The sequence below is a fragment of the Aquarana catesbeiana genome, linkage group LG01 (assembly GCF_042186555.1).
Source record: "Aquarana catesbeiana isolate 2022-GZ linkage group LG01, ASM4218655v1, whole genome shotgun sequence".
Classification (NCBI taxonomy): domain Eukaryota; kingdom Metazoa; phylum Chordata; class Amphibia; order Anura; family Ranidae; genus Aquarana; species Aquarana catesbeiana.
This window is the reverse complement of record NC_133324.1, coordinates 127860560-127875654: the sequence shown is the minus strand read 5'-3', so window position 1 is coordinate 127875654 and position 15095 is coordinate 127860560. Positions and strand designations below refer to the sequence as shown.

Genomic DNA, 15095 nt, shown 5'->3' with positions numbered 1-15095 from the left:
AAAGTTTTAAAGTCGCAATTGGATCCCAAACAGCACATAGCAATAGGACACCATCCTAAAATGCTTCAAAAATAAGTTAGTTAGATAGAACACAGATAAAAGCTGTCCGTATTACAAAAGTTTGAAGATCCCCTAGCTATTAGAACAATCCTGTTATAAAAAACTAGTTTTAAGAACTATACAAATTATGCAACAGAACTCAGCGCTTAATTAGAAATGAATATTGGGGGAACAAAAGGAGAAAAAAAAAAAAAAAAGGGGGGGGGGGGGGGGGGAGTGAGAAGGATCTAAATGAGTAGGGTTACTTGTTTTGTGTTTTATGTGTCTTATGTGCATCAGTAACAATCATATATACAAACTCCATACAATGCTGCTAAAGTCCCTACAACCAAACGTATTTAGCATATTTTCAACTTCTAGTACAATTTATGTTGAGAGAACGCTATATAGATTGCCATCATTAGCCAGCCTCAAAGCTACAGACCCAGAACAAAAAAAATCAATGCAGCAACCGGCCGCTAGCTATGTAAAAATCAGGGCTATATTGGAGGTGTGGAGATCCACAAACCACATGGGTGGGAATTGAGGTCATTTTTTGGAAGGCCAGGTCAAGACTAAATTAAGTGGTTCTAAAGCCTTAAAATGGAATTTCACTCTCCCAACATTGATTATTTTTAATCCTCATACCCATAGCATTAGTAAATAGATAGGAAAGTATATCAAATTTAGTTTTAAACTTTTTTTTTACATTTCTTCAGTTACTTCCTGGTTTCTTAGATGGCAAATTAGGACACACATCCCAGGAGTCTTCAGAAGCAGAGGAGGGGTGATCTCAGCTCAGCAAACTCTCCTGCATGCATGCTTGGGCTAAGGGCAGATGGATTCCAGAAAGTAAATGCTACATGAACCAATATTACTCAATATGGCCACAGCCAGAAAGTCTAGGGGGTGTTTTTCAAAGTGATTATTCAACAAAATAAAGCATGAACACATGGATGGATGGGTGAGTTTGCTGAATATTAAAAATGAATTAAATAGTGTTTTTAGTTTGTGTTGCTCAGATGCAGTGAAGACCCATTTTTTTTACCTTAACCCCTTCCTGCCGACCGTACGCAGATCTGCGTACTCAGCTTTCCGGGGTTATTCCGGGATGATGCCTGCAGCTGCAGGCATCATCCCAGTACCATTGTTTAGAGCGGGCGATCAACTATCCGAGTATAACAACCGATGCGGCTAAAAGCTGCTCGACTGTTATACCGGAGGAGCGGGAGGGGATATCCACCCCCTCCCGCCGCTCTTATAGGGCCTCCCGTGCGATCGGGAGGCCCGGTGTCAAATCGGCTGCCGTCGGCGGCTGGGGGCGGGCTGGAACGAAGCTGTGGGCGGCTTCGTTCCAGCCTTCTCAATGTAAACGCGGAAGCGACGTCATGACGTCACTTCCCGTTTACTCGGCTGCCAATGGCGCCGGTTTTAAAAAAAATATACAGTGTTCAGAATCGCCGTTTTCGGCGATCTGGATACTTTGAAGTGCAAAAGGAGGGATCGGGGGTCTTTTAAAACCCCGATCCCTCCATAAAGAGTACCTGTCACCACCTATTACTGTCCACAAGGGATGTTTACATTCCTTGTGACAGCAATAAAAGTAAAAAAAAAAAAAAAAAAAAAAAAAAAATTTTTAAACACAATTAATAAGTATAAAAATAAATAAAATAGAGTAAATTAAAAAAAAAAATTTTAAAGCGCACCCGTCCCCGCGAGCTCGCGCAGCGAAGAAAACGCATACGGAAGTCGCGCCCGCATATGTAAACGGTGTTCAAATCACACATGTGAGATATCACCGCGATTGTCAGAGCGAGAGCAATAATTCTAGCCCTAGACCTCCTCTAACTCAAACCTTGTAACCGTAAAAAAAAATTTAAAGCGTCGCCTATGGAAATTCATAGGTACCGTAGTTTGTCGCCATTCCACAAGTGCGTGCAATTATAAAGCATGACATGTTTGGTATCTATTTACTCGGCGTAACATCTTTCACATTATACAAAAAAATTGGGGTAACTTTACTATTTGGATTTTTTAAAATTCATGAAAGTGTCCCTTTTCCAAAAATTTGCGTTTAAAACACCGCTGCACAAATACAGTGTGATATAAAATATTGCAACAATCTCCATCTTATTCTCTAGATTCTCTGCTAAAAATATATATATAATGTTTGGGAACTCTAAGTAATTTTCTAGCAAAAAATACGGATTTTAACTTGTAAACACCAAATTTCAAAAAAAGGTTTAGTCGTGAAAGGGTTAAGCGTCGCTATATGCGGTGCCAGCAGTTTTACCACATGGTAAAACGTCTGTCAATGCAAGGAACAATTGTTTCCTATGTGTCCCATTCATACTGAAATGCAGCCTAGCTCTGTGCTGTAGAATGTTGTAATAAAATACAGACATGCTGCATTTAATCAATGTCACCGGCCCAAATTACACCGCAATGTCATGCAGTGCAGCACAGCCAGACATTGCAGGAAATAAATTGTATGTTTTGTACACGTTTAGGCCTCTTTCACACGGATGATCCGTATGTCCGTTTTTCATCCATCCGTTTTCGGATGAAAAACGGACATACAGTCATCCCTATGGAGCGTCGGATGTCAGCGGTGACATGTCCGCTGACATCCGACCCGCTCCGATCCGAAAAGTGTAACGGAGGAAAAACCTACTTTTTCCTCCGTTTTCGGATCGGATCGGATGACGACGGACACTACGGACCGTCATCATCCGATCCCCCCATAGGGGAGAGCGGCGCTCTGACAGGTCCGTCGCTGCACAGTGTGCAGCGATGCACCTGTCATCTTCCTGCTCAGCGGGGATCGGCGGAGCTATCCCCGCTGAGCAAGCGGATGTTCACGGGGCGGATCATGACTGATCTGCCCCGTGTGAAAGAGGCCTTACCTCTTTCACACGGGGCAGATCAGTCATGATCCGCCCCGTGAACATCCGCTTGCTCAGCGGGGATAGCTCCGCCGATCCCCGCTGAGCAGGAAGATGACAGGTGCATCGCTGCACACTGTGCAGCGACGGACCTGTCAGAGCGCCGCTCTCCCCTATGGGGGGATCGGATGATGACGGTCCGTAGTGTCCGTCGTCATCCGATCCGATCCGAAAACGGAGGAAAAAGTAGGTTTTTCCTCCGTTACACTTTTCGGATCGGAGCGGGTCGGATGTCAGCGGACATGTCACCGCTGACATCCGACGCTCCATAGGGATGACTGTATGTCCGTTTTTCATCCGAAAACGGATGGATGAAAAACGGACATACGGATCATCCGTGTGAAAGAGGCCTAAAGCTCATACAAAAATTAAATCAGTGCAATGCGATAAATCGTGCACCACACTGCCCCCTAGCGCAGCCAAATCGGTGAATCGCTCCTTCTGCTCTGCATTGCAGTGTGAATTGGCCCGAATGCATTCTATGCATTAAGGGAAAAAAAAAAAAAAAAACCCTTCTGTTCAGGCCCCCCCATACTTGCCTGAGCCAGATCTAGATCCAGCATTGTGCACAAGAGCACTGGCTCTCTCCTTCCTCACGGGGGAGATTGCCAGCAGCGAGAGCCATTGGCTCCCGCTGCTGTCAATCAAATCTTGTGATGAGGGAGCAGGGGGGCGGGGCCACACTATCTATAGAAAGAGACAGGGCGGCTCAGGGGCAAGCCTGCATGATTGTGCACATTTCTTTCTATGGGGGCACTTGCTGAAGAGAAAGAGCCAGGAGTGCCAGCAGGGGACACTGGAAGAAAGGGATCAGGGCTTCTCTGTGAATGTGATTGCACAGAGCTGGTAAGTATGATGTTTATTTTAAAATAACAAAAAAAAAAAAAAAAAAAAAAAAAAGGCTTTAATATCACTTTAAATGATTAACTTACCATCATTGGCCTCAGCTCTGTGACCCAACTTAATCTTCAGGAAAGAACAAAAAAAAAATTACTCACAAGTTTATTCCATAAATTACTTGTCTGGAAATGTCGATATTAGCAAGTATTCCTGCCAAACAGCTAAATGTACAATTAAAAGAAAGAGGATTACTATTTAACCTTTGCATAAGATTTGTAGAAAAGTGAACACCAAGAACCACCTACCTCTGCTTTGCTAAATGGTAGCATAAAAGAAGGGTGACGACATTTATCCAAAGCATGAAACTAATTGGCACTGCCCCATCTCCCAATGGTCAAGCGAGTAGAACCATGGTGATGCTGAGCCTAAACCTTCCCTCTGCTACAAGTCCACCTAAATCCCAATAAAACCACATACTATCTGATGTGCAGCAACCCAAATGTACACCTTTGTCAGATAAATAGGCTAAAATAAAACAATATGAACACAGAAATGAACTACAGTGTGCTTCTATATACTTCTCCTAGGGTGACAATCATTCCTTCACTGTATCAGCAAGGTACAGATATTTATTTTATTTCAGGTACTTATATAGCGCCATCAATTTACGCAGCGCTTTACATATACATTCACATCAGTCCCTACCCTCAAGGAGCTTATACTCTAAGGTCCCTAACTCACATTCATACATACTAGGGACGAATTAGACAGGATCCAATTAACCTACCAGCATGTCTTTGGAGTGTGGGAGGAAACTGGAGTACCCGGAGGAAACCCATGCAGGCACAGGGAGAACATGCAAACTCCAGGCAGGTAGTGTCGTGGTTGGGATTGGAACCAGCAATCCTTCTTACTGCTAGGTGAAAGTGCTACCCACTACACCACTGTGCTGCCCTATATGGGACCTATCTTTCAAGAAAAAGAGCGAGTTAAAATCTGCATAGTAGAACTCAGCTCCAGAGTTACTCCTTAGAACTAAACTGATCTTGCAGATGTCTTATAACAAATCCAAGAGGTGCTTTGCACAGTTATTGCAACCTCAGGTACGCTTGTAAGCAGACCTATTGTCATAAGATGCCCCTCTATGCCAGGCCTACCTTGCCGCCCCCGAATATAAATAAAAGCCAGCAGAAGTCCTGAATTGCTTTACACTCTGCCTGGTGTCCAGTCACATATGCATTTTTGAAGGGGGAAAAAAAAAAAAAAAAAAAAAAAAAAAAAAAATATCAGAGCTTACATACCAACCACAGATGTCATGATCCCTGGCACTCCAGATAAAAAAAAAAAAAAAAAAAAAAGCACTTACGGCTTAGAGAGATGCATATCTGAAAATTTCAGTTTAATCAAAAAACAATCCCTTCATTCAAAAAAAATGTAAAAAAAAATTTAAATTGCATGCAAGGTTAGATCTGATTGTTAAAATACAGCATTTATACTGCAGTGTGTGTGTGTGTGTGTGTGTGTGTGTGTGTGTGGTGCGAGTAAAGATTGGTATCGTTTTCAAAGGAGAAGTATGGGCAAAACTTTTTGGGTCATACTTCTCAGGTGGATTACAGGAGTGCACTTCGTTCTGCACTCCTGTGACCCGTTATCAGCTGCAGTCAGCTGATGTCATTGACCTGGGGTTCTGCCGAGAAAGTTCCGCTCGGCGGATAAGGACCCCCCCTCTACTGCGCAGGCGCTGCGCCTGCGCAGTAGGATCCGGCGGAAATAGCCGAAGATGAATAGGGGAAAATCAGCTGTACACAGTGCCTGTAAGAGGGCCGCTCACCACGCTTCGGGCACGGCCTCACTTTGCTCGGCTCTTTTTTATTCCCCCTCTAGGTCCACTTGGATGGTGGGGAAGGAACCTGGACCCAAGGCGCAGGCGCAGTGTACAGCTGATTGAACATTTTGAGCTTCGGCTATCTCCGGCGGCTCATTGTAGTTGGTACTGCGCAGGCGCAGGGGTGGGTACATTAGTTACTGGAGTTGCCTTTTCTGCGGCAATCAATCAGAAGCTTTTTTCATGATCAGCTCAGCATGAATAATGGATTGGGAAGTTGATCATTGCTATGGGGGAACAAGAACATTTCATGCTAGCACACACTATTCATGACAAGCTGAAGAGTGTATATTGGGGGACACCATGCAATAGATATAGGGGGCAGCCATTGCCGAGAAACCTATGAAAAGTTTTTACCCCTCTGCCATACTGACTAATTGACCAGAAGTCACGGGAAATTATCTGAATACTTGCTGAGGGTCAGTGACTCAAAGTGCTGAAGATAAGCAGTACAACAGCTTGGCAATTGGAATTGAAGAACATCACTGCAGCTCAGGTACAGCCACTGCTAGCAAAATTGTTAAAAGTGAAGGGTTAAAAAAAAACAAAAAACACACACACACACACACACCTCATCTAGGTGGATGCAGCTTTGATCCGATGCTGTATGTGTCCCCTGCCATCTCTGCACAAACTGAGCAATCAAACACCGTTGATCACTCGGTTCTCCCCTCCGCTCTAAGAACGCTTACCGTCAGTCACCGGCTACCTGCTCTCCCCTCCAGCACTCACTGGAATGCTGGGCTGTGTAGGGGAGGTGTGCCGCTCCAGGCAACTGTAATGTCGGGATCGATCTAAAGCCTGGGCCGGCATAATGACATCAGCCGACACCGGCTGATAACGGGTCACAGGAGTTCAGAGTGAAGTGCACTCCTGTAATCCACAGGAGAAGTAGGACCAAAAAAGTCTTGGCAATATATCTTCTTTGAAAACGATACCAATCTTCACTGGCACCACACACACACCCATATAAATGCTGTATTTTAACAACCAGATCTAATTTTGCATGCAATTTAAAAACTGCACAGAATATTCTAATTATACTGTATAATGGAATATTACAACTACACCAACCTTTTTTATTGCAACAATCTTATCGGTGTTCTTATCCCTGGCTTTGTAGACTGTAGCAAACTATAAAAAGAAAAAGAAAAGATGCACTTTGGTATCAAATTAGAGATCTCAATCACTGGTAAAAAAAAACACTAAGTTGGAAGAACAAAGACTAGAGGACAAAAAACACAATACAAACTGAACCCAACTAACCACATTCATCTCTGGGACACAAAATGAAGATGGGGGACCCCCTAGTTTACAATCCCCAGGTTCAATGCCCATCTACAGTTTGGCACTAGAAATCAATCTGAAGGTGTTGTTTTGCCATGCTTGTACAGCAACATCTGAGTGTGACAACACTGCACTGATTATGGTGTAGGGGTGTTTTTCAGAGGTTGGGCTTGGCCCCTTAGTTCCAGTGAAGGGAACTCTTAAAGTGGTTGTAAACCCCATTCATGAAATCTGACCTGGGCACATATCTGTAGTGAAAAAAAAAAAAGAAGAAAGAATATACACACAAAAAACCCTCAACCTGCGCACTCTGGATCAAGCCAATATAATATAATATAATATAATATATATTCGTAGTAAGGCTCAAACATTCATAATAAAACATTGAATGATAAAAAGAAAAATAATAATAGATTTTCATACCACGCTCTCTACTCACAACTAAAATAAACCATGTATTAACCACTGACAGACCGGAAGATTTGCCTGGTTAATGATCAGGCCATTTTTTTGTGATACGGCACTGCATCGCTTTAACTGAGAATTGTGCAGCCATGCATCGCTGTACCGAAACAAAATAGATTTTTTTTTGCGCTATAAAACAAAAAAAAAAAAAAAAGCGACAATTTTGAAAAAAGAAAAAAAAAAAACAATATTTTTTACTGTAATAAATATCCCCAAAAATGTTCTTTAACCACTTCCATACCGGGCATTTTCACCCCCTTCCTGCCCAAGCCAATTATCAGCATTCAGCGCTGTTGCACTTTGAATAACAATTGCGCGGTCATACTACACTGTACCCAAATGAAATTTTTATCATTTTTTTCCCACTAATAGAGCTTTCTTTTGGTGGTATTTGATCACCCCTGCAGTTTTTATTTCTTGTGCTATAAACAAAACAAGAGTGACAAGTTTGATAAAAACACAATATTTTTTAATTTTTGCTATAATAAGTATCCAAATGTTTTTTTTTTTTAAACAAATTTTTTCCTCAGTTTAGGCCGATACGTATTCTTCTACATATTTTTGGTAAAAAATATCGCAATAAGCATATATTTATTGGTTTGCGCAAAAGTTATAGCGTCTACAAAATAAGGGGATAGATTTATAGCATTTTTATTATTTTTTTTTTTACTAGTAATGGTGGCGATCTGCGATTTTTATCGTGACTGTGATATTGCGGTGGAGACATCGGACAATTTTGACACATTTTTGGGACCATTCACATTTATACAGCGATCCGTGCTATAAAAATACATTGATTACTGTATAAATGTGACTGGCAATGAAGGGGTTAGCCAGGAGGGGGCGCTGTAGGGTTAAATGTGTTGCTAGGGAGTGATTCTAACTGTGGGGGGAGGGGATTCACAAGAGGAGGAGACCAAGGAACACACCATCGGTCTCCTCCCATCTGACAGGATGTGGATCTGTGTGTTTACACACACAGATCCACGGTCCTGCTAGGTTACCGGGCAATCGCGGGTGCCTGGCGGACATCGCGGCCGCCGGGACCCGAGCGATGCGGCGGGGCGCGCGCGCGTCCCATGGGCTGCCTGGAAGGCTGCGCCGTCATATGACGGCGGCCCAGAACAGCTGCACCGTCCCGCCGTCATATGACGGCGGGCAGGCAGCAAGTGGTTAAAATATAAATTTCTTCATCAGTTTTAGCAAATATATATTCTTCTACATTTTTTTTTCAACAAAAATATTGCAATAAGCGTGTATTGATTGGTTTGCACAAGAGTTATAGCGTCTACAAACTATGGGATAGATTTATGCCATTTTTTTTTTATTTTTTTTTTTTTTTTTACTAGTAATGGCGGTGATCAGTGATTTTTAGCAGTACTGCGATATTGCAGCGGAGAGATTGGACACTTTTGACACATTTTTGGTGATCAGTACTATAAAAATGCACTGATTACCAGGGAGGGCAGGGAGTTAACACTAGGGTGCGATCAAGGGGTTAAATGTGCTCCCTCGTGAGTGTTTCTAACTGTGGGGGGATGGAACTGACTAGAGGAGGAGAAATATTGTTGTTCCTAGCTAGTAGGGGCAGACAATCTGTCTCTCCTCACAGAACAGGGATTTGTGTGTGTGTACACACACACACACACACACACACACACACACACACACACACATAAACCGCCACCAGATGTCTCCAATCAAGTGAAAGTGATATCTTCTCTTAAAAATCTATACAATGGGATGCGATGACGTCAGACGTTGCTGGCAAAACGCATCAGCTAGCATGTGCCGTGTCACTTCCGGCATCCCTTGGAAGCAGGTGGAATACAATCGCCATCCCTGCTCGTTTTTTTTAATGAGCTCTTCTTGATCTGCAATATTGTAAGTGCATGAGAAGCTTCTTTTCTTCCTCTTGATATATGTGATTCACCATACCCTAACCCGGTGGGTGTGCATCATTATGGGCCATTTCCTGTCCCTGGAGAACACATCTCTGCCTTACATGCTTCCTATGACTACCTGTGATGGGTGTCATGTACGTTTGGTGAGTAGGAGGTTTGCCTATGGCAGTGATGGTGAATCTTGGCACCCCAGAGGTTTTGGAACTACATTTCCCATGATGCTCATGCACTCTGCTGTGTAGTGGAGCATCATGGGAAATGTAGTTCCAAAACATCTGGGGTGCCAAGATTCACCATCACTGGCCTAGGGGCTGGTGGAAGAAGGCACTTTGATTTCACATGCCATTGTATGGACTTTTAAGAGAAGATATCATTTTCACTTGATTGGAGACATCTGGTGGCAGTGTATGGACATTACACATATACATTCAATTCGTTCACAACCAATTATGTTGCTTTGTTTATGTTTAATACATGATTTATTATAGCTGTTTTGAGTAGAGATTGCGGTATGAAAACGATTTTCTTTTTAACATATCTATAGTGTTTACTTATCCCTCTCCATCCAAAGCTCTAAGTGGCATGTCCTTCTCCTGCTCTGTGCCTCTTATCAGCAGAGTCACTTCTGACAAGCTCAAGGACAGATGAGATAACAGCAACTGAATATGTGTGTCAGGGAGGGTGTCAAGAGAGATGAGCTGGGAGCTTGTCTATTCACAGTACAGCTCTGCATGTTCCTTCATTCCTCTGCCTATGTGGAGGGGGGGGGGGGGGGGGGTGCCTTTCCTCCAATCAGCTCACACACAGTGTATGCTCAGACTCCACACCCACTGCTGAATGAGGAAACAGGATTTGTAACACGATTTGCACTGTCTAAAGAATGTAGAAAGCTGAAGAGAGCAGATATACATGTAAAACTTATGTAGGGAGATTTTCTTTTCATCTCAGTGTATAATCTGAGGCTGTTCACTTCACTGGGTATAGAAGAGGGTTTACATGTCAAAATCAGGTACCCCCCTTCCCTGGAATGTCACCAGAAGAAGCACAATATCACACTCCCCTAGGCATGGCGAGTGGAAGCCTAGGGAAAGGCAAGAATATTCAATACAATTTTCCCCACATTTTTTTTGTGTGTGCAGCTTTTAGTCGTGGGAGGAGGGGAATGTCATGTTTTTTTCTGGTGAAAAGTGCTTTAAAAGCAAAAGCCCACCTCTTGCAAGAATGTAAATAAATGCACCCATATTAATAGGATAGAAAAATGTTGCTTTATTAAAGTTTTGCACTGATGCCTGCATAGCATTGCAACCACCATTGGTGCATCACGGGTGCAATGCACAAGCTCCTGTATTGTTTACATCCCATCTCCACGTCTGTACAGAGGAACTGACATTCACTTATGGGGCTGGAAGTAAACACTTATTTACAAGTGCATTCCCCAAGCAGAATCAGAGCATGACATCCCCACACTTGTGATCCACAAATCCCTCTGCTGCAGATGGGACCTGTAGTCTTCTCAATCACAGCACCTGTGAATGAAGTATGCAGCTCTGCAGGTACAGCCATGCTAAATGTAAACAGGATGCTCCAGGAGAAGCACCCTGTGATTCAGGTATGTGGGGGGGGGGGGGTAGTTGGGGAATGCAACCACGTTTCATGTTACAACCCAAATATAGGTGTAACATGCAGGGCCATATCCCACTACCCCCATTTTCTGTGCTCCAAAGATGACCGCCTGGGGTAGTGGTGCTGCCTGGGTGTAGGCAGGTGCAGTCTGTGTTCTCCACAGCAGGTGGTGCTCACTGCAGCAGCGTGGTTGTTGGAGAGGAAGTCAGGAGAAACATTGTTCCTCTATGGTTTCCTGGGTCACTGGGAAAGCTGTCCTGTTGGATGCTGCTGCCCCATGTGACATGAGCAGCCATCTTGGGTCAGGCAGAGCCTATTTAAGCCCCTGGCTCCCTGGTTTGGTGTGCTTCTTGCAAGTGGGCAGGGTAGAGACAGGTACCTCACCTGTTAGGGACAGTACTAGCCAGGGTGGATAAAAATCAATGATTAAAAAAAAAAAAAAAAAAAAGTTTTTTTTTAATTTAAAATCAATTTTTCAGAGTTTTATTAAATTCATTTTAATAAAATGCTTTCACAGTAAAAATCTATCCAGTTTATTCAGCATGAAATGGAGCCTAGTTGTGTAGCATGAGGCTGTATATTCTGCAATATTTACATTTTTGGTAAACTCATTCAATGAATCCAAGCTCTGCAAGCTGAGATAACATGCACTGCATTGATGCATTCACACAATATCACAGTAACCATGAGATTAAACAAAGTTCAGGAATATTCCTTTATCCAATTGTTCTGCAAATCTATGTACACTACAAACTGTATGATTGAATCAGTTCTGATATTGCTGTTTTACTAACCTGACAGCTTATTATTCTAAATAGGAAACCTTCATTTTGTTTGCAAATATTAAAGATTCCAACTACCAGCAAGAATGAGTCCTTACATTTAAAGAGCAACTGTCATTTCAGATCCATCATGGCAGCGCCTGTTAGCGGGCATCCACTCACCTGCTGTCACCACGTCCCTCACCTTGTTGTGTCACTGCAGCATCACCAGCCGTCCCATTAAAGTAAATGGGAGTGTCGGTGAGTCAACAGCGGGTCAGAGGAGGAGCCGTTGCGGGACAGAGATGACAGTTCTTTAAAAATTATGATTTAAATCGAGTTGATTTAAATCAAGCCCTTTTACTAGTAATTTAAATAGAATCCACCCTGGTACTAGTACAAGTAAAAAGTTCCTGACAAGGAGACAGAATAGGGAATCTGCTTCTCTGGACATCTCCCCGATTGGGTGCCGGACAGCTAGGTCAAAATTTGCCCCTCTCAATAGACGCTGTCATTCCGGCTGGAACCTGCTCCTGTCAATCTACTGCATCTGTGCGTGTGCCTGGCTGGGTGGCCTTCCCACCGGGTTTGTTGTGAACTACATTATTTTAACACAAGCTTTCCTTGCATCTGCCTGTGAGTTATTGTCCTTGCACCACGCTGCACCCCCACCTACATGTGGGCACAAGTGAGCAGTCAGTTCATTCCTGTGCAAATCGCATGCAATGTCTGTACTGCGATTTGAGCCATGCATTTTGCATGGCTCAAATCTCATTGCATCTGCCCCAAAATGGTGCAGGACCCTTTTTTTGTTTGCCGCATCTGAATCGCATTGCATGGGTGCGATCTGATTTTGACAATCACACTGTTCTGGGGTGTCGTTAATTTAACAAACACATCCGCAGCAGATCGCATGGACGCTGTGCACGTTCAATGCAGTACAGGAAAACGCTCAGGACTCGCTGTGTTGCCAACTTCGCATCAGTGTGAACCGATGATAAATCTAACAGAGCTGCTGGAGGGGCTTTTTCTTTGTGGCGGTGTCGAAAATGATAAATCTGACCCATTCCAGCAACTGTCTGCAATGCTCAGGTTTTCTAAACAGGCTTTACAGTGTTAAAACCGCAGTGAGGAGGCACCAAATCGCCTCCCAGCCACCTGTCAAATGGCCTCTGAAAAGAAATCCACTACAGATTGCGCCTCAGAAGGGGGGGGGAGGGGGCTGATGTAAACAAGGCCTGAGCCTGCAAGGACTCGATTACACATGCTTTGCTCCTTGAAGAGAGATCCACATTGTAGCGCCTCCTCACCATCTGCTTTAACCCCTCTAACGCCGCACTACTCAACGCAAACGGTTGCGTGCGGTCACTTAAAAGTGACAGAGGAGTATGTAAAGCAAAGCATCACAGGTGCCGCACATGTACACCCCCGCTCGCTGTCTCTGCAGATAGAGGTGTTCTGTATGGACACTATGGCCTCAGTTCACCTCCATTGACCTCATGGGGTAAGGTGACCAGATTTTTAAAATGAAACCTGGGAAAACTTTTTTTTTTTTTTTTTTTTAAATTGAAAAAAAATGGTTAAACCATTTTATAAGGTTATTTTCCTCAAATTATATATGCAGTGTATGTGTTTATGGAATGATTGTATGATATATACATTATTTCTCACATTTCATCCATAAAGAAAAAGAAATATATACTTTAGAATTTTTTGAGATATGACTACCAAATGTTATGAAGAGAAGATAGAGGGAAAAAAAAACAGAGGGTGGGGCTCGGGGGAGCCCAAAGTAACAGAAGGCGGGGCTCAGCTGTGCCCATCTACACTACCTCACCTGTGCAGGGGATCAGAGAGGAGAGGAAGAGGAGAGCTGGTGGGATCATCACTCAGGCTGGCGTTGCCCGCTGTGTCGGCTTTATTTTGAATTGCCAGGTGCCCACTGTCCCGCCTTCTGTCCCGCCTTCTACCTATGATAGGCAGCACACGTCCCGGCATTAGACAAGCATGCTGTCTGTCAAAGGAGAAAACCAGGAGGCGGGACTTGTGTGACAGCAGGCACCCAGCCATTCAAATTAAAGCTGACACCCCCCAGCACCTGCCTAGGATCGGCCTGCACCTGGCACCGCTCCTGCAATCCTCAGTCCCGGGACATCCGATCACCCTATCATGGGGGGGGGCACAGCCCTTGTAAAAGGAAACATAACCCTTACAGTGGACTATATCTTAACCCCTACAATGCTGGGGCTGAGAAGAGCCCTGAGTCAGTGGGTAGTACAATGGCTCTTCTCTTATTGGAAAGGACAGGGCCTCTTTATCACAGCCCTATCCTCAAGAATGGGGTCTCCCCTCATATACTGGATGCAGAGCTGTGAGCACTTACCTGCCCTTCCCCCAAGAAATCCAGCTTCTCATACTGCTTAGCCCGGGACTTCACCTCCATCCCCTTAGTCCCTGGACCCTCCATCCTCCTCAGCTCAGATTCCACCCGCCTGACAAGGCCGGTGTCTTGTCGAGAACTGTCGGCATTTAACACCACGCCCCGCCCACTGCTCTACTTCCGCCAGAGACAGAGCGCCACATGCCCTACACATCGCTTCACATGCAGCAAAGGACCAGAGTGGCGGCCATGTTTCTGGAGATTTCTACATTGACGTTTTAGCTTTTGTCTACGAAAACATGGCTGACCCAAGAATAAAGGACAGAGCTATGTGTAAGGCAGCAGTTCCGGGGTTCCTTCTAGTGCGCAGAGTATGTCCGCTGACAGAGACACTTCCGGGCGGGCGGCCACGTGTGAACAGCAGCTGTTGTTGCCATAGTTACAAACGGCTGGACGACGCTGCTTTGTGTTCTTCTGTATTCTTTTGTAGACGTTTTCCACGTTCCATTTGTCGTAATTTGTAACAGAGTCCATTCCAGAGATTTCCTCTAATTTTATATTTCATGGATACTCTCCCTCTGTTTCAAGATAACGTTTTTCTTTCGTAGTCATTACTATCATATCATGTGTTTATGTGGATAGATGTTTGGTAGCAGACAGGGGCGGACTGACCATTTGGCCACTCGGGCACTGCCCGAGGGCCCTGGGCCACTAGGGGGGCCCATCAGGGTTGACAGCCTCAGTTCAACCAGGGACAGCATGTAAAAATCTCTGTTTTTTTTACATCTGTCTCTGAAATGTCCCTTACCAACATCCTTTTGGTCTAAAAACCCTGAGATTATAGCTGCCTCACCTCTCCAGTACCTTCTCAGCCAATAGAAGCATGTCTGTGTATACTGTGTGTACATGTACTGTGTGATTGTATACTGTGTGTGTGTATACTGTGTGGCCCCATAAGCTCTGCCT

At 44.1% G+C, this 15095-nt stretch overlaps 1 protein-coding gene across 1 annotated transcript; it reads right to left on the bottom strand.

Moving 5' to 3' along the window:
- Nucleotides 1-3916: 3916 nt before the first annotated feature.
- Nucleotides 3917-14398, bottom strand: CDK7 (cyclin dependent kinase 7; the record flags this gene model as incomplete). The annotated part of the gene is given in 3 exon segments (XM_073623674.1): nt 3917-3950; nt 6784-6843; nt 14133-14398. Coding segments are annotated over 3 exon segments (178 nt in total), but the record flags the coding sequence as incomplete, so codon positions are not given.
- Nucleotides 14399-15095: the final 697 nt, after the last annotated feature.